Raw genomic sequence first — 27,764 nt, 5'->3', positions numbered from 1 at the left:
GTTGACGCCGCCTCTTCACCAACTGCTCGATCTCTCTCTCTCTTCTTCCTTTCTGCATTAGGCCAGATTTCCGCTTTTCAGCGGCTACTCCAAATCTGCCTCTGCATTCATCGTACAGGATGTCTCCAATGCGATTCAGCTTGGTTTCCACCTGGCCACGCAGTGAGTGCTCCAGGATAAGGCTGAGGTCTTTGTCCAGCTTCTGCCAGACCGCAACTTCGTTTGCTTTAGGCCATTTGACCAGCTGCCTCCTTCCAGGTTCTTTCCTCTCTGCCTTCTGGCTTTGCTCCTGGTTGTTGGGGTTGCTCTGTGTTCTGTGTGCGTCTTCGTCAGTGCCACTCTCAGAGGCATTGGCGTCCACCAAGGGCCCTACTGTGTCCTCCACCTGCCTTTCATCAGCAACGGTGGATCCCTCAGCTCTGTGGTTTGCCACCTGGCTTTGGGTTCCTCTTGTCTGACCTGCGGTTGCAGTGCAATGTTGCTGATGGCCTCTATCTTTGCACTTTTTCCTTCCCTGGTGGATACGCAAACCTCTGAAGGTGGTCACCTTCTCCCACCCACACCTGCATCTTCTCATGATCCTAGACTCTTTGTTGTTGTCCGTTCCAGTCGTTACCAAGAAATCCGTCTGATTTGGCCCTTCTTCCACCCCGCCTCTCGGAGGGCCATCGGGTTGTTTTTCTTCATTCGTCTTCGTAGTAAGTTTAGGGTGTCCCTTTTACAGGACTAGTGGGTGAGGTAACTAGCCTTCCACTCCCGGTGCAGACTTTCCTGCAGTCATCCAGTCTTTCCTGGTTGTCTTCCAGACTTCCCTGGATGCCAACTGCCCTTTCACAGTAGTCACTGGATGCTTCCAGATTGAACATATCAAGATACAGGTGATGGAATTCCTGCTGGGCATTGCTGCCTGACGCACCTCCTCCAGTGCCTTTTGACAGGTGTGCTGTGACACCTCACCAAACACCTCTGTGGGCATAAACGGGTCATCAGCTGGGGACCACCATTCATCAACGTTTCGCTCCTTTAACCCCAGAACGTCTCATGGTGGCGGAGCGATGGCAGGGATGTCTCCCTGCCACCCCCTGCTGATGTCCTAGGTGTTTGCCCCCCAACTCGTAGTAGTATCGTATTTACAGTCATACGGGTACTCCGGCTTCCTCCCACCTCCAAAAACATGCACCTGGGGATAGGTTGATTGGCAACACTAAATTGGCCCTCATGTGTGAATGTGAGTGTGAATGTTGTCTGTCTATCTGTGTTGGCCCTGCGATGATGTGGCGACTTGTCCTGGGTGTACACCGCCTTCCGCCCAAATGCAGCTGAGATAGGCTCCAGCGACCCTGAAAGGGACAAGCGGTAGGAAATGGATGGATGTTTTAAGTCTGATGTGACCATTAACTGAAATCACCAGAAGATATATTTTCATAGTCCTTTGTTACTTTAAATGAACCTTTTTATTGTGACAGTCTGCCATCCTAATGCCTTTGAGATCATGAGTCACCTAAGCTGCTGTACTTTGTAGTAGTGGTATACGATAGACTTGTTTTCATAGAGCCGCTGCAGTGAGTCTGACCAATATTGTGAATGGCTGCTTCTGCTTCTTCGGATGGATATTTCCCATGCCAAAAATATTTATTTTTGTCTATTTCACTGGGTTTTTTTTGCTAACATTTACATGTGCTTTATTCAAGAATAGTAACAGAGTGTGGTTTGTGAGCTTCTTTTTGCTTGCTGCTTTAATCGAAACATCCCAGATCATTTAAACTTTTGGACTCAGGCTAGTTATTTTCTTTTTTTTTCAGCGCAAGAAGTCTCATATACCATACAGGGACAGCAAACTTACTCGGATACTTAAGGACTCTTTGGGAGGCAACTGCAGGACTGTCATGATTGCCAATGTCAGCCCATCATCAAAGTCGTATGACGACACTCATAACACACTGAAATATGCTAACAGGGCCAAGGAGATCAAATCCACGGTATGTATTAAACTATTGTGTAATGAAATGTGTTTTCTGATGCATGGATTGCAAATGTTGTCTTTATTTGCCTACCTATTAGCTGAAGAGTAACGTTGTAAGTCTGGACAGTCACATTGGCCAGTATGCAGTCATATGTGAGAAGCAACGGCAAGAGGTAAAAAAATACACTGTCACTGACAACAATTCTAACATGGGTCATCTAAAATAATATATATTCTAAGTATGTACTTGTGTTTGACTGTGCCTTATTGTATCTCTTTGGACAGATTGTACAGTTGAAACAAAAACTAACAGAATATGAGGGTAAAAATGTGCCGTTTGCCTCCAACACGATGTCTTCCCAGAAACAAGCAGACTTTAAAAGGTAAATGTCGTTTTTGGCTGTTTCATACCATTTATGTGTCAAACTGTTTTAGTAGGATTTATCATGCAAAACCAGTTTGGTGCTGTAAGTTTTTTTTGTTTTGGAGGAATCAACTAATATGTAGAGCAAGGGTGTCCAAACAGGGTCATTTTGATATGTTTTACTTTAAGAACCAGTAGAATACATAGATTTGACTTAGAAGCATGTCAGATTTTTTATTAGCATCAACAATTCAACTTGTTCTCAATGCATTACACCTGTTTGCCCTTTTATTCAATGTTTTAGCTTGTTTTAAATCATTTGTTTAGTAATGTTACTTTTAGAATGTGCCACAGGCGATTAAACAATTAGCTGCGGGTCGCAAATGGCCCTCATGCTGTACACTGCACACCCCTGTTGTAGAGTATATGACAATTAGAGCTGTCAGAAGTGACGCCTTAATGACGGTAACTAATTTATTTATTTAACTGTGTTAACATTTTGGCATATTTAACTCATGCACATCGTGGCAAGCCAGGCATGTTATGAAGGTGATAGGTATAACTAGTTCAGAGGAATTTGCAGAGACATTGCAAAAATAAAACTAGCAAATTATATTATGTGTTTCAGCTTGATATTAATTATATTCATGTTTTGTTATTTTTGGGACAGTTGTGAAGTGTTGATAGGGCTGTCAAAAATAACAAGTTAACTCTTGTGATTAATCGCAATTGCATTTATCATGTATATACGCAGATTAATCACCCAATTTATTTTGACTGTACTTGCTCCTTTAACTTAATCAAGGATGGTTACCTGAAAGGCGGCACAGGTTGTTATATGGTCAGTTATCAGGTCAAAGCATACGTCAGTGCAAAAATGAGTGAGGAGACTCTGACTGCTCTGCTCACCGTTATATTTCACTCCAAAATAGACTCAAGATAAAACTGTTACCAAGTTTTGAGCAAATAAATGGTGTGCATTCAAGTAAAACATTTTAAAAATGTTACTGATTGACATTGTGACAATAGAATTGCATTTGTGTCCAAATACTGAGCTCTTTTTTTAAGGTAATTTCAATTATGCAAGCGAGTAATAACCTGTGATTAATCATGATTAATCCAAATTCAAAAATGTGATTAATCTGATTAAAACATTTGACTTCACAGCACTAGTTTTAAATAAGCATAGATAGACATAGATTTCTCCAAATCCAAACACAAGCCTATCCAGTCATCTTAAAGACATACAATGGCGTTTGTCCGGTACTTGTACTGGGGGCGGCGGACACAGAAAAGCTGAATGAGTCTCACTCCCACACATTTCATTCACTGGCATCAGAATTCACAACTCGCACAGTGAGAGGCTCTGAATAGAGCATGCACGCTTCTCACACTATTAAAAATTCAGCAGTCTAGCAAGGCCACAACATCTCCTACGTCACTGGAGTTTCACTGAAAAGTGCAGTCACATTTCAGCGACAGCGCCCCAGTATTTTTTTACTTGCATATTGCTTTCCTCTCTCCTGCATTGGGTTAATCATATGGATCACTTTGTTTAAATACTAAAGATAAAGACCATCATAGGCCTTTGTATACCTTCTAATTTTCACAAATGTGAATATTTGAATGTAAGGTCTTAATCTCCCTCTTCTCTGTTAAACTTACTAATGCAGAACTTTAAAAGTCAAAGCCTGTTTTTTTTACATCTCTTTAGGGTGTCAGAATCCCTGCGGCATGTTTTTTCGAACCGTGCCCAAATCAGGAGAGAACAGCTGGATCTGGAGAGACAACTGAAGGAGAATGAGCTGCGCCAGCGGTACATTGAGGAAGACAACCTGCAGGTCCAATATATCTCCGCAAAGGAAAAGACTGACAAGGTAGTGAATGCTTACGCTGCTTTCCAGATCCCATCTTCCCTGCAGGAAAACAGCTGCTGAATCATCATTTTGCTTCACTGTTCTCTATAGTAGTCTTGGCCGGTAATTTACACCACAACAGGACTGGGTCCTGCTCCCCAGGTCTTGGCTATTGGTGCCAACCAAATCCAGTCTATGTACCACAAAATGTATTTGTGGATGCGACATGAATAGCCAATCATTTTTATTGGAGGTTTATTTTAACAGTGACAGACACAACATAATAATTTTGAGAAATGAGCAGCACGGTGGAACAGGGGTTTGTGCATGTTCCTCACAATACGAAGGTCCTGAGTTCAATCCCGGGCTCGGGACCTTCTGTGTGGAGTTTGCATGTTCTCCCTGTGACTGCGTAGATTCCTCCCGGGTACTTTTTGCTGATGGTCGTGTAGCCCATTTCAACCATGTGCAGGTTTACAGTTATTTCCCTAAGGTCACGTGACAGAGCTTTGGTCTTGACCAATAAGAGGTAAAGCTGTCTGATTACAAAAGATTGATTCTGTGTAAGGTGCCTCTTAAACACTTAACACATTGAGATTTGGGTTAGAGCTAAGTAAAAAAACAATGATTTGATCAAATATGGATCAATTTCTTTTCAGATTTTGCAATATCGATTCACAGGGATGATATAGATTCCACCCCGCACCCTGGTATTTTTGTTGGCAAAGATTTGCACCGGCTTCAAGCGGTTGGTTAAAATGCCAGAACGTTATGATAATAATCAGTACCGTAGTTTGTATGTATTATATTGGTAACCATGAGTCTTGTAAGATGACCACTGATATGCTAAAAGTTCACTATGAATAAAGGACAGCCCCCTTTAATCTTTTGTTTTTACATATTCATCTTCTTGCGCGAAGCACTGTCGTCATGTACGCCAAAAAAAAAACTCACTTTCGACCTTCACAATAAAATCCCATGCATTACATCCTGTCTGACTGGGTGGCCAAAAAAAGCTCTCAGAAAAAAGCTTCCATATTTTCTGTTATTGGTTTGCACTTACAAAGAATATGGTCGGATGGCAGCGCTTCATAGCAGCGGTCGTCTTCCAGGGTCCCAACTCCCCGCCCCTCTGTTGCGAGTTTGTCGTGATTAAATGTAACGTGTTTATGTGTGCATTGCATGGAGGTTTTTTTCCCACTCCAGACTAAGCCCCCTTAGGAGCCCAGTCTAGATTGTATTTTTTTACTCATCTTTTTCCCCAGCGTTTTACCTTTTTCCCATCTTTTACGGGGCGCCTTGTGGCGACCCATCAGCGTTCCTGTTCTGTAACCCTGTACACTGTTTGTTTGTCTAATCTTAAACGGGTTTGTGCTGGAAACAAAGGTTTGTTGTACTTCTGCAATGACAATGAAGACCTATCTGATCTGATCTGATCGGGTCTGACAAACCTATGATAATATGTCAAACAATGATAGTAAGATGTGTGTTGTTTTTTTATGTTCTTAGGCTACTTGTAAACATGAGCGGAAGATTGCAATGCTACGCACTCAGCAACAGCACATTTGGAAACGTCAGAAGGAAAAAGAAATACGCTTTCAGGAAAATGATGGCTGGCTTCATCGTGTCGAGAACGAGATAAAATTGTTGAAGTCAAATGATCAGGCTTCTGAGGTTAGTACAACCTTACTATCACATCCACTGGGACTGAACTGGTTACCAAGGTAACCCTGGTTCTCTGACGGAGAACAACTTTTAATTTATCATGATCCATTCCAAATTACAATGGACAATTTTGTTCTTTAACTTGATGCAGCAGCTATTTTTTAATAGAGGCAGACAATAAGCATGGTTATGGAGGAAAGGGTTTAATGTAAGATGCATCGTTCAAAACTTGTTTGTTTGAGAAGGTAGGCTGTGTCTCTACTGGTGTCGTGACTGTCTTTGTTTTCTTCCCATCTGTTCTCCCAGTAATTAGAACCGTGCTCATTTTATTTCTCCAGCTCACACGTGGATCACTGAAGAGAATAAATCAATACCCTTTACTCGTCCCTCACACAGCAGCCAGTTACCTAAAACCGTGTTCATGTTTTTTTTTCTTCTTTATCCTTTCTTCCAAGAACTGATCCAGAACTATGACGCACTCAACGGTCAAATGTTCCTCGCTGCTGTTGTTTCGTAGTTTTCTTGCGTCAGAGTCTCTAAACCCCTGCCCCCTCCTCCTCCTCGCCCAGCATACAGAATTTCAAATGAAACAGAAAAAGACAAAACTTTGAGTTTTCTCTTGTCCTTACCTTTTTGCAATTTGGCACTGCAGAGTTCAATTTAGTCATATTGTATTTATTTTGCATATCAACTTTTTGTTTCTTATATGAAATCGATGTTAAATTTTTTAAGGTATTGGAAAAGGACTTGCATAATCACAGACTCGAGCTTCAGGTAAATGACCTCAATCAACACATCAAGCAAATGATCAGAGTCACTGCTCTTCAGGACCAAGAAAACAAGCGCATGCAAAAGTATGTTGGTAATATAACTGTGTTATAATCTCTATTAATAAAACAATGTCTTTGCTCCTCAACGCAAATCTCATTGTAAATTTCTGTATTGACTTTTAGAATGGTGAACGTGTTGTTACCAGCTTATGGTCGACTCTACACTGCAACATGTGATGCTGGGCTGGTTACAGCCCATGATAAGGAGAAGAACCATGAGCTGGAGCAGCTTGTGCTAAGGGAACGAGGTGTTGTCTGGGCAGACCAGGAAGGAGCGGGCCAGGACGTAAAAAGTTCATCTACTGGACAAACGACACAGGAGACCAAAGGCCAAGGGAACCTTGAGTTTTGCGGCGAATTGGCGCCTGTGCTGTCATTCTCACAACTGCTCTACCACCAGAGTAGCCCTTGTAGTAAGTCGACATGTACACTTTATTGATCATTCTTTTACAATTATTGTAATTATTTCTCACCATTGATGTTTAAAATATTCACGCCATAGGAATCCTTGTATTTGTTAACTGACGCTAAACCACACTGCAGAACTACATTACACTGCTCACAAAAAATATATATATATACCCTGCTGGACTTAGCCACGATGTTGTCTCCCTGGCTCATGCTGAGCATTCATTCAACGGCCCGTTTAATTTCCCCATCACTTCTAATCTGCTGTTTTATAGCAATGTCAATGACTTTGTGGATTATTTCCAGTCTTATAATGGGTCATTTTGGTTGTTTCTACTGTGCAAAGTTGTTACTGTCATTAATTACTTGCATGAGGAGCGATCACAAGAATGACGTAAATGGCACGTCTTTACTCACGCAGACATAAATGTCGTTGTGGGTGTGTGTGTGCTGGGGTTTTGACGTTTGGATCATTTTGAGACGTTTTAATGTATTTATTTATAATAAGGATTGTTTCAGTTATCAGAAACCTGCCGGACCCTGAACTGCTTCTTTATAATGAAAAAAGAAAGGGAAGTGTGTTGTGTCTGGGTACAAATCAGTGCGCTCACACTAGCCAAACGTGCTGTTCTTTAGGTGTAAAGTGGGCATCTTACACCTTCGAGGGGGGCACAAACTTGTGCACACGCATGGCTAAGCTGAGTCACAGAATGACGAATGCAGGGGTGTCCGAAGTGTGGCCCAGGGCATTTACGGCCAACAACTAGTATTTATTGGTCCTCAACATGTTCTGAAAATGAAATTATTTCTTTATTGCTGAGGTACAGTACATCCGGAAAGTATTGACAGCGCTTCACTTTTTCTACATTTTAATATGTTACAGCCTTATTCCAAAATGGAATAAATTAATTTTTGTCCTCAACATTTTATAGACAATACCCCATAATAACAATGTGAAAATGTTTTTTTTTTTTTAATAATTGATCATTTATTAAAAATAAAAATCACATGTACGTAAGTATTCACAACCTTTGCTCAACCTTTCAACCTTTGGCAGCAGTTACACCCTTAAATCTTTTTTAATTCGATACCACAAGCTTGGCACACCTACCTTTTAAACAGTATCGCCCGTTCCTCTTTGCAGCACATCTCAAGCTCCATCAGGTTGGATGGGAAGCGTTGGGTTTCATCCAGGATGTCTATGTATCTTGTTGCATTCACCTTTTCCCTTTATGCCGACTAGTCTCCCGGTTCCTGCTGCTGAAAAACATTCCCACAGCATGATGCTGTCACCACCATGCTTCACCATAGGGATGGTATTGGCTTGGTGATAAGCAATGCCTGGCATTCATGCTAAAGAGTTCAACTTTGTCTCATCAGACAAGAGAATTTTGTTTATCATGGTCTGAGAGTATTTCAGGTGCATTTTTGCAAACTTTTTTTTTTTTTTTTTTACAAAGAAATGGCTTCCGTCTGGCCTCTATACCATGCAGGCCTGATTAGTGGAATGCTTCAGAGGTGATTGTCCTCCCGGAAGGTCTCTCCACAGAAGAATGCTGTAGCTCTGACAGCGTGACCATCGAGATATTGGTCACCTCCCTGACTAGATTAAGATAAATGCAGCATTGTACAAAGACATCCTGGATGAAAACTAATGCTTCCCATTAAACCTGATGAAGCTTGAGAGATGCTGCAAAGAGGACTGGGCAAAGAAAAATGGGCAAAACTGCCCAAAGATAAGTGTGCCAGGCTTGTGGCATCGCATTAAAAAAAACTTGAGGCCGTAATTGCTGCCAAAGGTGCATCAACAAAATATTGAGTAAAGGTGAATACCTAATTTTTTAAATTTACATTTTTTAAATAAATCTGCAAAAAACATTTTTAAAACATTTTCACATTGTAATAATGGGGTGTTGTGTGTAGAATGTTGAGGACAAAAACGTATGTATTCCATTTTAAATAAGGCTGTAATATAACAAAATGTGCGCACAAAAAAAGTGAAGCGCTGTGATATTAGATACAACACTAACAACGAGGGGTGTTACAAGGTCTCGTGAGAATAAAATAGACGATACTTCTCGTTTAGAGAAAAGCTATCCCGCGGGTGGAAAGCCGTTAGAGGTTTTCTTTTTTTCAAATAGTCAGAAGCATATTCGTATGGCTATGCGCAGGGGAATGAAAGCACACGCTAATTGCTGTACGAACACTACACACTGATAGATAGCAAACAGAGCTAGCCTCGGCATTCCTTGCACCGCGGCGCAACTTGCCCACTAAGGCAAGCATGGCGGCCGCACTCCTTCATTTGATTTCACAGCCAAAGTGTGTGTATACGTCATTTTGGCAGAAGCAGCTAATTGTTTATTTTAGTTTTTATTTGTAGAAAAAAGATCAACAGTTAAGACTTCAAAGTGCACCTCCATTGTTTTGTGAGCCAACCAAATAAAAACAAAAAAACGTTTCCTTGTTCACTCTTGTATCATGTTATAATAGTTTTTCTTAGAAGCAAGGTCGCTGACAGGAATTCTGATTTATGGTTTCGCTCACCTGTTTAAACTCTGCACGACGGCCATTGCAATTGTTTTTTTAATCCTTTCGTATGTGAAGATCTCTCCTGTGGGTAGTTACATACTCATTCTCTGTTGATATAATGATACTTGTAAAAAAATTTAGTTTATTTGCCGCAATGGAGGATTATTAATTTAGTGGAGCAGCTCTGGAGCACCAAAAAAATACAGTGTCAGCCAGAGGGGATCTGCTTTTGTGATCTGCAAGTAAAGTAGGGATGTGCCGATCGATCGGCCGACGATTTTTTTAATTGTTCTTTTTCTTTTATTTTTTTTAATCAGTAGTCTAACAAAATAATACACAATAACAATACAATTCCAATTCTAAACCATACCCGGACCAGCAACATTCCGAACAGCAATCAACAGGGTAGATGAGAGGACACACAAACACGACACAAAACAATCCAAAGTAGTCAAACAAAAATGAGTAATATCAACAACAGTATCAATATTAATAAGAATTCCAGCATAAAAGTGATTAAAAATCAATCATTTACATTGTCATCACAGCCATTTCTAAAAAATAAAATAAAACAAATTAAAACAAATGGACAATAGTGTTACAGTGGCTTACACCTGCATCACATTTCATAAGCTTGACAACACATTGTGTCCAATATTTACCACAAGGATAAAAATAAGTCTTATTTTATGTTTATTTAATAGTAAAAACAAATGTATTTATTATTTTATTGAAAAAGTATGTGATCTGCCATTTATGTCTTTTAATAGATTACAAACGCCGATCCTGTCTGACCGACAATTCATTTTTGGTCCCCCGGCTGACAAGCGGCCAGCTAATTATGTGTCTCCATACACCGCGTGGAGCTGTTACCCTAGGCCAGTCCTTCTCAAATAGTGGGGCGGGCACCCCTGGGGGTGGCGCAGTGTTATGCCGGGGGGGGGTGCATGTGACCTGGGGGAACATGCTTTTTTTCCGTACCAGAATATGACGAAGCGTATGTACTTTATCACTTACTTTCACTGGAACCACGGTGGGAGACGAGGAAAGGCTGGTTAGTTGTTTCCGTTAATATTAATAGAATTACAATATTATGCAGAGGTATAGTTGTAACAAGTGTATAGGCAAATTATACTGTTTATTGTCATGGTAGAGAGTAGGGGGGGCGCAACATTTTTTCTTCTTCTTAAGGGAGGCATAACAGAAAATAATTGAAAAGCATTGCCCCAGGCTAATAATAATCACCTCCATTACAGCAAGTAAAGAGCTTTTTTTTTTAGACTAAGCTAGCTTGAAACAACATCAAGAAATAAGTGCTTTGTAAACTTTAAAAAGTCCAGATGGAACCGTGTTGAAGCAAAAAGTAAGCAGTTATCAGGAATATTTAACGTAGATTAATAAGAGGATGATATAATGATATAACAACTACAATTGGTGTATCAGCATTGTCACAGTCCATACACGACATAAAAGAGGAGGATAACGTTAGTATATAATCAATAAAAGAGTAATTAGATTTATTTTTAATAACTTTTTTGTTATTTTTATTCATGATTACAAACTCAGGGAATAATTCACTGGACACAAGAGGACTTTAAGGGCAAAATCAAATGATTTAGATGAGTAGAAGATAGTAGTTTTTAGTTATTGTGTACAGTTGACTTTGCGTTGCTCAAGCCATTGTATGTAATAAAAGAGAATAAGGAAGTACTTGTGTTGATATTGTTACATTGTCAATAGCACTCACCAGAAATAAATAGAAAAAAATGTTACAGTTAATACATATGATCGGTATTGGTATCTTCCAATCTCTCCCATGGGTAATCGGAATTGGCAGCATAAAACCCTGATCGGAACATTCTTAATTCATCCCAACTGGCCAATCACATACTTTGACAGATACTGACAGTGGCTTATTGAACCCAGCATTTCAAACCATATTCTGTGGTTCCAAAATATGTTTACCTTTATACTAAATGAAAACATTGTTGCCTTGTCCAAGAATTCCCCAAACGTATGTCAAGTAGGTGCAATACAAGTTTCACTTGATACCAGAACCTTGTACAAACGTTTAAGTGAAGACATAAAATGTTCATACTGTACCTAAAAAAAAAATGTGTACAATAAGTAACGGATCAAAAACAAAAGATGAACTCATGACATACAGTATTTAAAAAAATAAATAAACAAGTGTCTTGCGGCTTCCCTTCCATTTATCTGATTGGATATACTGTACATACTAAATGATTTTGGTTCATGTTAATGACAGCAGTGAATGTTAGGACATTGCAGTTTGCACCACCTGCTGCTGCCTCTGGCATAAGATGTATACCTTGCTCAAGATGTTGGCCAAAATGGTGTTACAGACACAGCCAATAGGTTAAGCCTTGTTGGCACAACCGGCTGTTTGTATTTGGCAGTTATCCCGGGGAAAAGTAAAACCAGAGAGCACTCTTTTTAAGCAAGTCTTTTAATAAACAAAACCATTGTTATATTAAATTTTGCAGAGTGTTAAAAACATATTTAACATGGATTTATATTTTTACAGGTTCACGGATGGGAACTAAAAGGTTATCCTCGATCAAAACTGCCCCATCTACAAACGGTAAGGTTTTTTTTCTTTCTTTAATTGTCTAAATTTTCTAAGTTTGTTTTGAATTGAGCTCTTTAGTGTTTCTCTATTTGTCTGCGTGTGTGTGGTGTGGGGGCTTTATTTCTACCCATAGGTCGATTTGTTTTTGTTTTGTAGGTTTAGGGGTGGAATTGATGTGATAAATGAATCGATAAAAAAATTTGCATAACTAGCTGTCACATTTGCAAAATGTATGTTAAAAAACATGATAAGTAAACATGTTAACAACCAAAAACAAACATTCTTCTGTCTCTTCTTTTTGTCGCTGCACTTTTCCTGAAATTTTGTACATCATTCGCAATCCTTATAAGAGACAAGAACACCTTTCGCTTTTCTGTGCAATCTAAATGATGAAAAACTGATAGCAAGAGGCGGCAAACAAAACAGGTAATGTGGAGTCATCTATTCCGCCTACAAAGCCCTTTTAAAAAACATGCAACAGCGATCCATTTACATGTCTTGACCTGCATATTAGCCGAGAAATAGCGACTTTGTTTTTGTGAGAGCTAATGCCAAGGAACTACTTTTAGCAGCACCTTGCTCACAGAGACACACACGCTGCTTCTTCTGCCACCAGCGAAAGGCAAGCTAGCTACAGAGCTGTTGGTGCTGTATCACCTCTGAGTTTGTGAAACATAATGCTGGATTACAAACCACCCGACGACATCGCTAGGAAGACATATCAAGATGCTTGTTTCATCCCACCATTTTGTACCTGAGGAGTGCTGACTATTCTGAATTAATAATCTGAACGGGGGGCACAAGTCTGAAAGACACAACCATCAAAGTTAGAGTGGACATAATGACTGTTTTATAATGTTCATATTTTGTGTTTCTTGTTATTTGTGTTGGCCTTGTGATGAGGTGGCGACTTGTTCAGTGTGTACCCTGCCTACCGCCCGAATGCAGCTGAGATAGGCTCCAGCACACCCCGCGACCCCGAAGGGGACAAGCGGTAGAAAATGGATGGATGTTAAGCACTAGTGCTACATGAAGGCTTAGTGTTTCACTATAGCATCCTCCCTAAATTTAGGCTAAAAAAGATAGGTTCTGGATCAGCATTTCTGCCAAAGCAGTTGTCATTGGCTCTCTTGAAGTCTGCCATGATAAGCGTTAGTTATTTTTGTTGACGGAAGTAGCGTTCGTTGCTAAGCGATCTATGAAATTTAAGCGTCCAGGAAATAAGTTACGGTTATACCTAAAGTGACCAAAATATTATAAATATTGCATGTTGTCATGAATGTGCCTGTTACTACATTGCACACATATTTAATTCATGTATTTAAAATGTTATTGGAGGTTTTTTTTAGAGATGTTTGTAGGTGGAGTAGATCGTATTCCCATTACCTGCATTGTTAGCCGCCTCTTGCTAGCAGCTTTTTCACTATTTAGAATGCATAGAGAAGATAAAGAAGTCTGTGTTCTTGTCTCACATAAGGCCCTTTTCCACCGAAGGATCTTTCCACATTTACCCCAGTAAATTAAAAAAACTTTGCGTTTTCCACCAAAAATACCCCAGGAACTAATGTATTCCCTAGTAGCTTGGTACTGTGTAAAGTTCCTGAAGAACTTTAGAGGGGCGGGCTGTGCAGTTGAACGCTGCTTGGTTGAATCAAAGGGTGGGGTGTTTCTAAAACTTGGTATTTGAAATTTCATCGGCCATTACTTGTTTATTTCCTATTTCTTGTGTATTTCTATTACAACATACTTGACAACAGAGAGAAAGAAGAACAAAATAAACTTCTAGGTATTGTGGGTGGAGGGCAAAATTCCAAAATTAAATTGCAGTTCCCTTTTAATGCCACAAGACGGAGGCGCCTGTGAGTGCTGTGAGATGGGAGGAGGGCCCACAGCCGCACTTGGTTCTTTTTTAGAAGAGCTATACAGGCTTTCATGTCAGAGTCCTCAAAAATTTCTAGCAGATTTTTCGCAAATCGCTTTTCAGAAAAAGAGTTGCTAGGATTGCTAGGTTATCAATACTCATACATCCTGCTCGGTCTTCTTATTCTCTGGCAGACCATGTGCATTGTAATGTGTGTACGAGCGAGGGCGAACAGGTGGTGCTATAACTATTTGTGGCTGCCCATGACAAATAAATGTATGGGAAACATTGCTACAACCTAAGTCGTGTAATACAATTCGATTTATAACTGCTACAGATATTGTGTCCTCTCCCAGATTTGAGTCATATAGTGTGGAACACGATTGATTTTATAGAGAAAAGTTATTCTTAAAGACCCTTTGGTGAAATGCAACTCAAAGGCTGTCGTGAAATATTACATTTCAAAGTGGCTAAAATGAAATTTATTGCACATGGTCTACTATGGCTTTAACAAAACATCTTGTGGTTAAAATAAAGATTTCAAGAAAAGGTTTATTGAATGGGAACACAATTTGAAAGCACCATGGGGGCTGTCACTGTTACTTTTGCATTTCTTTTTGAAATATGGGTGAAATACAATAGCTGGTTTGAAAGTTTACTGGTAACATAAGCACAGCCTATTTATGTGAAGATTATTTTGTTGAATAATGGTTCTCCACTGTTCGTTGTGCTTTCATTGGCATTGTTAGAATAAAATATAATTTTGTATGAATAGGGACGTACTTCCAAAACAACTGATACTATAAACTGAGTGTATAGCTATTGCTATTTTCCAACAATTGTCCCTAGTTGGGCTTTTAAATAAATAAAATACTCTTACACACCATAAAATCAATCAAATGTACTCAAATATCACCCCGGTGAAACTTCAGTTGGGTTCAGTTCAGTTTATTTAGTACTTTAACTCAATTACCACTGCACAATTAAGACTAAAGTATTTTGTAGAAATAAAAAAAAAAATTAAGAATGTCTCTGTTTGGCAATAGTAGCATTAATCAATGAAGTTGTTAATTTTTCAGCATGCCTACAAGCCATTCAGGGCCTTCAAAAGAGCAGGCCAATGAAAGTATGTGTAATATAATCAGTGTAATATATGCAACCTTTATATAACTGTTGTTAATCACTATAGTTTCCCTTATTGGGAGCATGCAGCCGCTGTTTTGTCTCTCTAATGAAATCATAACTGTCTGAATCTCAATATTTTATGTACTGACGCTAGTTTCTCTAATCTCCTATTAAATTCCACTGTGCCTAGATGTCCGTCCCTTTCCACTTCCTCAGCTCTTATGATAGGCACTGCACCATAATACAGTATGAGAAATAGCTCCGCCCTGCAATTTGCTCAGCCAATCAAATAGGACCAGATTTAGAAAGGGAAGGGCTTTAAAGGGGGAATTAACACTTTGCCTGTCTGGTTATTAATAGAAACTAATACAAAAATAGTCACAGAAGGTGGCCTTAGAGGATTAAATCGTGTCCAAGCTTATGTTTTTTTCCATAAATTTTCTCCCTCTCCTGTTTTTTTTTAGTCATTTGTATCGCAATGGTTTCACATTCCTGTACATTCCTATATATTTTACTTTTCATATGTTTCCCTGTGCTTCAGATGTCCCATTGTCTGGTTCAGCCCTCCATTCTGCTTTTTCTTTTTACCCGCAAACGTTTTTTTGTTTTTTTTCTGTCTCGCCTCAAACCCTCCCAATCCCTCTTGAGCTTCATTCATGAAAATGCAGATCCACAGCAGGGCAGGGAAAAACGTCACCAGACGTAAACTCCCCGGCTCCACCAACCAGGATAGGCGCACTATAAAAAACAGGCAGCAGCAACCAAGCGACCCTAATTCAGTGCTGCCTCCACCAGAAATAGCAACTCATGCATGTATTAATCCCCTACAAGCCAAAAATATGTGATTGAAGGAATTCTGCTTCCATTTATTGCTAGAAACATCTCCACCGCCACAGGATAGTACTATTTATTTCTGGCTTCTCACTCTAGAGTGCTGTCTGACGTCTGAATCATAGCTGCTATATATTACTTCAAAAATGTCAAACTGACGTCTCAATCAATTGCGTTGCTCACAGTCACTGTCTCTATGGTGTGATATTAGTGATTTCCTCTTAAACCCTCATCATCCCTGGTTACTTTGCTGCAGGAAATGCTATGAGTGTAATGGTCTTCATCATACAGCATTATACAGGTACTGATATTCAACCCCATTCTCATCTACAAATTAATAATTTGGTTTGGATTCTGAGCACAGATGCTATTTAATGGTTGTCATTTGTGTATTCATAAATGGCATTGAATAGTCTAGGGCTGAACTATTCAACTCAATTGTTTTGGTGGCCACACTTCCAGAAAGCTAAGGACCAGGGGCCTAACTTCTCCCTTCACTATTCCTCTTATTTTGTATATTCCTGAAAAATAGCGTCCTCTACAGTAGACATTTGATTTTGGTCTATTTATTTTGTCAGAGTTACAGGAGCGCTCTGCTGTTTTTAAGGAAATTCTGCAAAATAGTTTGTCAAAGACCATCTCTGTGACAGCACTTTAGTATTTTTAAGACTCTGCTACAAAAATGTTAGTCTCTTACAAGTTTTTTGACCTGAACTCACAGCCTACCAGTTGAATAGCCCAAATGTTGAAAAAGAAAGGATCTAAAATGGAACCTTGATGAACACTAGCTGTATAACTAAAGACGTTGAACAAATGACTACGAGCTACAGCAACACAAAACATTGTAATTGCCAAAAAGAGGTGCCTTGAGGAACACCTCAGTTGTGTATATGACAAGTTTGGACCCCTTTGTTCTAAGTTTTTCTTAGCAAGGTTAAAATATCAATACAAGGATATCTTAATGTGTTTACATTGGTCTAAGTACCTCTATACCTCTCGTGTTTTTTTAAATTTGCTGCAAAAGGTCGAATTTGGCCTCCGGGCTGCAAGTTGACAAACCCTGGTGCTGCGCCTGTGGGCACCTGCATTAGGCAAATGGGGTACCCGCAGAGGGTTTTTAAAAATTGCAGTGCAAATTATTGTGAACAAATAGATGACAAAGGATTCTGCACATGTTTAAATGTGTTAAAAATAACAACATTTTATTTGAAAGACAAGTATATAACTAAAATGTTGTTACTGTTCGACTATACATGTGTCATGTGAGCTTAGGCACTGTTTGCAATGTTGAATGCTTATTATGATTTACACAACAATTTATCATACATTTTAAAATATACAGAAATGCGATTGAATGGCCCTTGAAAAATAAGAAAATCAGATTTTTGATTTAACCGACTATTAGGAATAAATTGGGCATGTTATGTAATATGTTGATGCTTGATTTCCTCTCTTCTTACTGCATGTATTGTTTTTTTTTGTTTTGTTTTGTTTCATTTAGGAATTAAAAGTAATCTAGGTATGAAGCAAGAAGAAGCAAGATCTCCCCAAAAACTCTCTGTGTTGTTCCCACCACAAAGCCCCAGCACCCTCTCACAAAATTCCCAAGGCTGTGAAGAGGGCATCTTTCCTCTCCAGTACACACCAGAACCTGCCCAAAGAGTTGTTCAGGTCGTTCCATTGAGTTTGTCCACCGACTTGGATCCAAATATGACATTTGAACTTCCACACCAAGAAGATCTATCCAATTCAACAATTATAATAAGCAATGATGTCACCTCAAAGGCATTCAAGTCTGTGAATGTTTCAGCCCACAGTGATGTAATCAATCCTGCCAAAGCCTATGAGGCAAACCAGACTCTTCCCCAAGGGTGAGTAAGTGTTTGGTTCTCAAAAAGGCCCAACTTTCCAGACTTCTGTTTGTTAAAAATGTTGTGCTTGTGTTCTACATGATGTGGAAGTACCGTGGTTGATGTGTTTTAAGTAGCCCCTTGCATTTGTATGACACTTCTAGATTTGAACGATGGCTTCCCACTTCTCTGTGAGCGCTTTGAGTATCTAATAATAGAAAAGCGCGATATAAAATCTAATCCATTATTATTATTATTATAGTCAATAGTCTATGAGAATTTTCTTAGATTTCCACAAGATCTTTTGAATTTCTCACCTCACAGCTCCAGCAAGGCCATAGTGCCCACTGCTCAGTACTGTTAGTCACTTTTTCTCAAAAATGGCAGCCAGAAAGTGTTTTTTGGATGCACAAATTGTGTATCCAAACCGGAATAAGACAGAAATTTGACTTTTTTTTCTGGGGAGCTGAAGACCCTTTACAAACAGCTGTTTTGTAAACAGTACAGTCCGATGCCAGATTCTCAAAAATTCATCCAATGATATATAATATTCTTTACTGTTTGCTGATAACAATTAGCACATAACCGGTTAAGGGGCTGAGTCTTTATTTAGCTTTGAGTCGTGGCACAGGTCTGAAACCGACCCTTCGCTCCTGGTCTTTTGCAACAGATTTGATGTAGTTAGGAAAGAAGGCTAAGGAATCTGAGCTTATCGGCCAAAAGGAAAAGAACGCAGATTCACCATGTACACAACTTAAGATGTATTTATTAAAGGAAATACCAATCTCATTGGTTAAGTGGAGCTTTAAGGTCGAGGGGGTTATGTTAGACAGATTCAGAATCCAGAAAGTATAGTAGAATAGTAGAAATAGACAGGCTAAAATTAGATAATCATTGCATTATGATGCATTTTTTTGGATCAAAGTATAAATTCAGCCAAATCTCAGCATGTCCTTGTGCCAATTGGTAACACTGAGGTTAACATTGATACATCTGTTTACCCAGAATGCATTAAGATAATGGTCAGAGGATTTTGCTGTGTCTATTTTTTGAAGGATTACACAATGTCGGCTAGTGAGAAAACACATTTAAATATTTGGTGCAGATCTATTTTTAACATGGCAAAAAAAAGTGTTTTGTAACACAGAATTTTGTAGAGATTACGTTCAAAGTAACCCGTCACTCAGGAGGATTACGCATACAACGTCTTATCCCAAGTGGCACTTCCGACAGAGGCCTGAAGAAAAATCTGCCATGGAACCGCCAGCCGGTCAAAATAACTCTCTTGACTGCTCCTTAAGCATGAGACACACCTCTGACTGTGTTAAGGGAGGTGAAGCAGAACATTCAATCAACAGAGAGGGAGCAGCTCCACATTAGATATTCTGTTGTGTAATAGAACAGTGGGCTATGGCGGCCTCCTGCTTCACCGATGAATACACTGAGTTTCATGTGAACCTAACAGGAATCTGTTTGCAGATATCACAACCCTGCTTCTTTACAAGTAAGACGGGCCAATCCAACCTACATGCACATGACGTCTGCTGCGCAAGGGAAACGTAAACGGTAATTGTTATTCATCACTTTATTTGGCATTTGCTTGCATGTCATATCAAAGTCAGTCTAGATCAATATCGCCCCAAGACCGCCAATAGTAAAGTATATAGAGGATGTCCTGAACTAAACTTTCAATGTTTACCAAAATGCATTTTTTTACAGCATTATACTGCCAGTCATATCTCTTTGAAAGGATACCTCTCAAAATCTTTGTTTTATATCGGGACAATGTGGCTCAGATGGTAGCGCATCCGTCCAAAAACTTGAGAATTCTTGGAACGATGACAGCTTCCGTCATCACTTCCGTTGTGTCCTCGGACAAGACACTTCACCCACCTTGTTCCTCAGTGCCACTCACATTGCTGTAATCATGAAGTAGCATCCATAATGAATAAAGTTGGTATGGTATGGTAAGAACATGTAATTAGGGATGTTCCGATCAGGGTTTTATGCTGCTGCTTTCAATACTGATTACCTATAAGTGAGATGGGCCGATACCAATCACATGTACTAACTGTACATTTTTCTATTTTTTATGGTGATCGCTATTTACGGTTTGATATTATCAACACCATTTTTTAAACTACTTCCTTATTCTCTTCTATGTGTGTATATATGTTCAGCCTTGTCCTCCAGTGATAACGATACGTACAGTAGGACACAAAGAAATGCAGTTTATTGCTGTAATATAGGTGATTAATATTAACTTAAAGGAGCGGCTCTTCACTGTGTATGGAGATACACCAATAGCTGCGAGCTGCTTTTCAGCTAGAAATAAATACAGTATGTCAGCCAGATGAGATCAGTATTTGTGATCAGCAATAAAATGTATAATTCTGCAAGGTCAATCGAATAATTTTCCGTGAAAATTGGCCGATACTGATGGCCGATTGATCACCACATCCATTTACAATATTTTGGTCATTAAGCATCACCGCGTTAATGTTACAGCAATTAACACTACTTCTATAAACAACTACTATCACTAATCATGGCAGACTTCATAAGAGCCAACGACGACTACCGTATTTTTCGGAGTATAAGTCGCTCCGGAGTATAAGTCGCACCGGCCGAAAATGCATAATAAAGAAGGAAAAAACATGTATAAGTCGCACTGGAGTATAAGTCGCATTTTTTGGGGAAATTTATTTGATAAAACCCAACACCAAGAATAGACATTTGAAAGGCAATTTAAAATAAATAAAGAACAACAGGCTGAATAAGTGTACGTTATATGACGCATAAATAACCAACTGAGAACGTGGCTGGTATGTTAACGTAACATATTATGGTAAGAGTCACTCAAATAACTATAACATACAGAACATGCTATACGTTTACCAAACAATCTGTCACTCCTAATCGCTAAATCCCATGAAATCTTATACGTCTAGTCTCTTACGTGAATGAGCTAAATCATATTATTTGATATTTTACGGTAATGTGTTAATAATTTCACACATAAGTCGCTCCTGAGTATAAGTCGCACCCCCTGCCAAACTATGAAAAAAACTGCGACTTATAGTCCGAAAAATACGGTAATTTGAGACACATGAAGATCAAGAGTGAATGTATGGAGGATAAGTTAAAAGTTTTAAATGCTGGGTGCTAAGCAGATCCAGCTATAATGAAACACTAAGCTATAAGTAGCACTAATGCTCGGGTGCCAAACCTTTCATCAAAAAATAGGAACAAAACAGTGAATGTCAATGTCTGCTCTTACTGGGATGCCAACTGATGGGATGAATATATTTTTCAGCAAAAGACTTGTGAATTGTGCGTGGAAATTCAGCATAGTCCTAACTCCTCAGATTATAAATGCTTGAAGAACACAAGTATCTTTCTGCGTCTTTCTAACAATGTCGTCGAGTTTAGAACCTGTATGCACTGATTTAGTTGGTCCGGAGTTTTAGCTGGCAGCTTGTGGATTTTCTAAGTTTCAAGCTCCTAACTTAAGGGTGATTCCGCATCAGCAACAGCATCACCTCTGTGAACAAGGTGCTGTGTCACTATGCCAGAAAAGTAGTTCCTCGGCGTTAGCTTTTACAATAAGAATGTTGCCATAGCTTGGTTAAAGGTCACAGCACGTAAATGGGACATTTTGGCAGTTTTGGATGTTTTTTTTAAGTGCTGTAGAGGCGTAATGATAGAATACCCATTACCGGCATTGCCTTGTTCGAGCAGGGTTTTTTTTACTATCTAGAACACACAGAAAAGGAAAAGACGTGTTATTTTCTCACATAGGGATTGTGGGTGAAATTCTAAAAAGGTGCAGTTTTTCTTTTAGAGGGGGATTTTAAGCCTTAAGTTTAGAAAAAACATTTTATTTTACACACATAAGGTTTAATAGAAGGCAGACGTGACACTAACCTGAGGGTTGCAGGTTCGCTCCCCGCCTCTTACCATGCCGTTGTGTCCTTGGGCAGGACACTTCACCCTTGCCCCCGGTGCCGCTCACGCCGGTGAATGAATGTTGAATGAATGATAGGTGGTGGTCGGAGGGGCCGTAGGCGCAAATTGGCAGCCACGCTTCCGTCAGTCTACCCCAGGGCAGCTGTGGCTACGAAAGTAGCTTACCACCACCAGGTGTGTATGAATGATGGGTTTTTAACATGTAAAGCGACTTTGGGTACTTAGAAAAGCGCTATATAAATCCCAGGTATTATTATTATTATTATTATCTGTTCGTCCCTCCAAGATCGCATAAAAACCATGTTTTTTTTTTAAATATTTTTTATTTTGTAAAGATTTTGCTAGAAAGAACAAATCCATAATGCTTAATAACTAAATATACTGTATTTAGTTATCAGTTATGTGTTATGAGCATTGACCGTTCAATTTGTTTTTCCTTAAGTTAGGCCTTTTGTTTTTTTTGTAATGATAATTTTAGAAAGTGCCATAGGCCAATAAACACTGACCTTTCCTTTTTGTGTTGAAATAGTACACTAAAGCCAGCCATGTAAGTCTGTATTTGTTTTTATGAAGAAGTCAAACATTGATAGTAAAATGTACTTTTTATAAATATTTTCTCTCTTTTTTTCCCCCGCACTGTTAGGGAGAGAGATGAGAATCTGTCAGGACCAAAGCGTGTTAAGAAGGGTCCCTGCATGGCCTCCAGACCAGTCAGGGTACATCATCTCTCTGGTAAGTATCATAAAAAAACAACAAACTTTCCATAATATACAGGCTGTCCAGAGATTTCCTAAAAAGTATTCAATTGGATTTTCCAAAAGGAAGTTCTGAATTATGCTTAGTTGCAAATGAAGGTTGATGCTAAAAAAAATTTCAAAATTTAAAATGCCACAAAGGTTCGGTCTCAGACTGGGCTCCTGGGGAGGGTGTCCAGACTGAGGCCAAGAAAAAAAAAAACTGAATAGCCATAAGCACACATAAACATGTTACATAGAATCCACAAAACTTGCAACAGAGGGGAGGGAGTGGGGGCTACGGAGGAAGGCTGCTGCTATCCAAAACGCTGCTCAGTCGTCCATCACCCATAAGGGAGTGGGATTAGGTATGTGTGTGTGGCGTGTATTTTTTGTGGATGCATATGTGTATAAGCCTGCAGCGTATGAATCGTAATCAAATCAGGAGGTGCCCAAAGATTTCCACCACATGTTGACCAGTAGTCTTCCCCTTCTCTGGTCGAAGTTCCAAAGAACAGTTAAGTGCCGACTAACCAATCAGGTGTAAGGATCTGCCCACTGACTTTGACTCATGAAGTAATTAAACAAATCATTTAATAATTAGGGCAGCACAGTGCCTAACAACAAGAAGGTCCTGGGTTCGATTCCCTGGCTCGGGATCTTTCCGTGTGGAGTTTGCATGTTCTCTCCAGATATACTGGCTTCCTCCCACCTAGTTCACTTAGAGGGGCTGTTTGTTAACAATATTTTTTCAAACCAGCAAATACTAATTATATTGAATAAATTAGATCATAAATGCTCGTCGGCACGAGAACTTTGTCTGACGTTCAGGGTTGCCACTCTCAACTGTCTCACACATTAGCTAGCCAAATCGCTATCAGTAGCTAACCATACCCAAAGCTAATGCACATGTTACGTACGAATGTAGTATACGTCACTACATGTTAAAAGCCTTAAGAAGGTGCCATATAATGCTTAAAACACATTAGAAAGTTAGCGCTTTCTGATTTCTGGGACGAGAGTTCAGAGGAGGCTAACTCTTGCACGTTGTTGAATGAAGACACTTTAAAAACGCAGTGTATTGTTAACACAACAATGTCGTGCTCCAGGAAAAGCTCTGTTATTTTTTGCATAATTCCTCCTTATTTTCTTTTAGTTGTGCTTTTCCTCTCTGTAGAAAGATGGCAGCGACAAGCACCTGCCCGCTGCCTTACATGGTGAGCCAGGGTAGTAGTATGGGCCTCACCATGTATCTGCAGTTTATTGGCCAATGAGCAAGATTAATGATGTCACACTTACACTGAAGACATTGGCTGTAGAAAACCATTGTGTATAATAAATGTGTCTGAAAACATTACATTGGAAAGATACTGACAAACAGACGCAATAACCTGCCATCAAACCCAGTTCATGAAGGATTGCGCAGTCAGAAAGTAGACTCAACTCGTCCCAGCCTCATTTCAGGTTTCTATTCTGTGTTTAATCAGGGAATATGCATATTCAGCAATTTTTACTTTAGACAATACTAAAAAGGCATTCATGACACAGTTCATTGGACAAATATTCATATTAATTTCATGTTATTGTCGGTTTTATATCTGATATCATTACACTATTTCTGTGATGTGGCACAAAAATTAAATTATACAAATGTTATCTGATAATTTTTCTGTATATATTTCCCTGTAGAGCCAAATGTTTTGGAGAAAGAAAGCTTCAGTATTTTTTAACTTGATGACATTATTTTGACTAGTTTTTGAATGCAAGGTCTTGAAGCTGGGGTACTTGAATCTTTCTTTAAGTGTCTAGTCAATAGAAAAGCGCTATATAAATCTATTCCATTATTATTATTATTGTGTCACCAGGCACAATTCAAACTGTAAATACCGTCCACCACTCTGCGCACCTCGCTGATAGTCCCTCCCAGTCTCCTCCTCTCTGGAAGTGCACAAAATTGCGCACGAGAACTGTATGTGCACGCGCGTAGGTTGTTGACAGTCTGAAGTTGCTTCAAAGGATCACCTACTTCGTATTTTGTTGCAGAAAATAAATGTTGTCACAGGTATGTTGTTTTTTTACTCTAATATCGCCGTAGCCATATATTATACAAAGATTTAGCAAAAGTTTAAATGCAGAAACCACAAACTATGTCTCTGCTTACAATCCACAGAACAGCAATCGTTTGACTTTCGGTAACACACGTCGCCACGCAAAGGGATACACACAAAATATAGGAAAATGGAACATTAGATTACCTGTCTAGAAGGAAAACAGCCACTTGTGCGTCCAAAGACCTGCAATGCCCTTCGTCTTGAATACCCTAGACCAACATTTATTCATATTTTGGTTCTTTTTTGTTTGTTTTTCTTCCTCTGACTTTTTCTTCTTGGTTTTTGTTAACATAATTATAACTATAAAAGCAAGCGCAGGTATTCGCGATCTTTCCAGGTGGGTGATCGGCAGCCATGCTTTACTGAAAACAAGTTCGCAATGAGGAGGCTATTTCGTAGGCTCTGCTCACTTTTGCTTTCTCTAAATCCTGTGATTGGATCTGGAGGTGTTGTCCAAATTAGTTTGTCTTCCGGGGTTTTATGTACTACTTAATACTTCATTACAAGGCACAGACCGCATTCAGATGTTACATTTTTCCAGAAATGATTACTGTTACGATATACTGTATGGTGCTAATATTATTTTTTTTAGTTAAAGAAAATAACTTAGGTACCCCAGCTTTAAATTTGTCTCCATTAAAATTACATACGCTGAATATTTAATGTAGGTTGTAAAGATAAGAAGATACGATTCATGTTTTGGAGACTTTGAGATCCTGCAAATGATTTGTCAATGAACTTAATGTGTATACTTTCAGCGTTCACTCTCGATTGACTCCATTTGTCGCTCCATCAGGTCCAGAAGAGAAAAAACCTCGAAGAGTTGTGAGGAGCATTTCTGAAGGAAACCTGAGCCTCATTCAACCTTCCAAACCCAAGTCACTTTTTTATAAAACATCCCAACAGTTAAAGCGAGTGACGAAGCGGATGTAAAACCTTTTTGCCTGTACTTCTTGATCAGTAAGACATTTTAATGTATTGTTTTGAAGGCTCTGTGAATCGTCTGCTTGCAGACTTTTACTTGGTTTTAAATAAATGTTGTGCACTGATATGACAATGATGATTTTTGAGGGCAAGGGGACTGGATCCTTTCTTGAAATCATTGTTCACTGCAAGGTAGAAAACAATGGTGTATTTTCTTTAACTTGCATGGCTCAGACAGCACTTACATGTGGACTACATGGCAAGAGCAGATACCTGTGGATGTGAACTGCATGTAAGCTAATTAATAATTAAGCTTTTCCTGGAGAACAGCCTGCCAGACACTCCTGTAGTACTGCAATGACACAATATTTTGCTTAGCGCTTTTAAAGCCACTTGACAGAAACATAGTCAGCCTTCTTGGGATCTTCTTTCCAAAATGTTTACCACTAAAAAACGCTCCGTCCAGCTTGTTCACCCATCCTAAGAATGCTCTAACATGTGTTAGTTTAAAATCTTCTACTAACAAGCAGTCCTCACTCATCCTTGTAGATATTTGTTCATTATCATTCTAAAATGTGGTCAATTAAAATGAAATGACTGATAAAATATTTGTTTGTCGGTTTTTGGATTGATGGATAGACATTATTTGTCCCACAATGGGGAAATTATGGGGTACAAAAATAAGGTAAACACATAAAAACCACAACAAAGAACACGATATACATTAAAAAAGCACAGAGCTGATGCAGTGGTGCCATTTTCCTTTTTTATCCACAATTTCTTCGCTCTGCAGCACTAATTTTTACTTTCTCTTCTCACTCCATGCGAAGAATCAACAGTGAGACAGCAAGATAGCGCAACCAAATTTGATAGTGGGTACTCTTTATGTGATTATCTGTTTAGCGTGTCCCTCCCTTTGCTCAATGGCCACTTCCTGTTTTGCCGGGTTACCAGATCGCGAACGCCTTTGCTCATGCAACCAACCATCCTTAATTCTTTCCGGTTTCTTCCGGCAAAAAAATGTATGTATATATATATATATATATATATATATATATATATATATATATATATATATATATATATATATATATATATATATATATATATAAATTAGGGCTATCCAACTATTTAACTATTTTGTTCGCATTTTGTTCATAGTTAACTCAAAATTATTTGCGATTATCTGCAGATAGCTATAATTTTTCGTCATTAATAAGTGTACCCTAGACCAGGGGTCGGGAACCTTTTTGGTTGAGAGAGCCATGAAAGCCAAATATTTTAAAATGTATTTCCGTGAGAGCCATATAATATTTTTTTTAACACTGAATACAACTATATGCGTGCATTTTTACGTAAGACCAACATTTTTAAAATATAATAAGTCCCTCATTCTTTTTAATCAATCAATCAAACAATCAATGTTTATTTATATAGCCCTAAATCACAAGTGTCTCAAAGGGCTGTTATTCTGAAGCTAACCAATAATAAATAAAATACTTCTTACCATTAATGCGACTTCTTGAACAGGTGCGGTAGAAAACGGATGGAAGGATTAAAATGCATGAGAATGTTTTATATTTTGAACGTTATTTTTAACACTGTGATTACTAGCGGAATTATTCAGTACTTATCCTGTAGTAAAGTAATGTCAGCTAAGATTTATCTGAGAGCCAGATGCAGTCATCAAAAGAGCCACATCTGGCTCCAGAGCCATAGGTTCCCTACCCCTGCCCTAGACAGATAATTTTCCAGGGGGCGCTATCCCAGCTAAAATCTGAAATTTCTACCTGAATAAATGCTTCCAATATTCTGTACATTACAGGATGTACAAATTAATGGTCTTCATATTGCTACATGACAATGTTTTAACCAACTCTACTAATTAATAACATTTTATATTGAGCCTGCTAATCATTCTGTAATTGAGGACTTGACCAGAAGATGTTATCAAAAAATGTTACACAATATTTCAGCCAGCACTGAACTCTGTTTAGATTCTGTCGCGCCATGTCTGGGACGAAAAGCGAGCCTGATGTCACACTTACTTCGCGTTGCTGGGAGCCTTTCTCTCATTAAAAGCCGCCAATGTCATCTTAAATTGTGAAGATCGCTTTCCGCAGGTATATCTAGAACAGTGGCGTGCGG

The 27,764-nt window shown here is 39.0% G+C and overlaps 1 protein-coding gene across 3 annotated transcripts in view; it reads left to right on the top strand.

The window, feature by feature from the left end:
- The window catches only part of kif18a (kinesin family member 18A), a 55,346-nt gene extending 29,605 nt beyond the window's left edge, over positions 1 to 25,741 (top strand). For all 3 annotated transcript variants that reach the window (XM_062030785.1, XM_062030794.1, XM_062030776.1), the window contains 12 exons: positions 1,803 to 1,979; positions 2,062 to 2,136; positions 2,249 to 2,346; positions 4,042 to 4,204; positions 5,693 to 5,857; positions 6,581 to 6,702; positions 6,802 to 7,091; positions 12,167 to 12,223; positions 17,530 to 17,899; positions 19,358 to 19,444; positions 22,491 to 22,579; positions 25,489 to 25,741. In XM_062030785.1, the coding sequence (XP_061886769.1) occupies positions 1,803 to 1,979; positions 2,062 to 2,136; positions 2,249 to 2,346; positions 4,042 to 4,204; positions 5,693 to 5,857; positions 6,581 to 6,702; positions 6,802 to 7,091; positions 12,167 to 12,223; positions 17,530 to 17,899; positions 19,358 to 19,444; positions 22,491 to 22,579; positions 25,489 to 25,625 (1,830 nt within the window). In that variant the 3' untranslated portion in view covers positions 25,626 to 25,741. The remainder of the gene's footprint in view (positions 1 to 1,802; positions 1,980 to 2,061; positions 2,137 to 2,248; positions 2,347 to 4,041; positions 4,205 to 5,692; positions 5,858 to 6,580; positions 6,703 to 6,801; positions 7,092 to 12,166; positions 12,224 to 17,529; positions 17,900 to 19,357; positions 19,445 to 22,490; positions 22,580 to 25,488) is intronic.
- Positions 25,742 to 27,764: the final 2,023 nt, after the last annotated feature.

This window comes from Entelurus aequoreus, linkage group LG02 (genome assembly GCF_033978785.1).
Source record: "Entelurus aequoreus isolate RoL-2023_Sb linkage group LG02, RoL_Eaeq_v1.1, whole genome shotgun sequence".
NCBI lineage: Eukaryota > Metazoa > Chordata > Actinopteri > Syngnathiformes > Syngnathidae > Entelurus > Entelurus aequoreus.
Note: the sequence above shows the minus strand (reverse complement) of the source record. Positions and strands in the feature narration are given on the sequence as shown.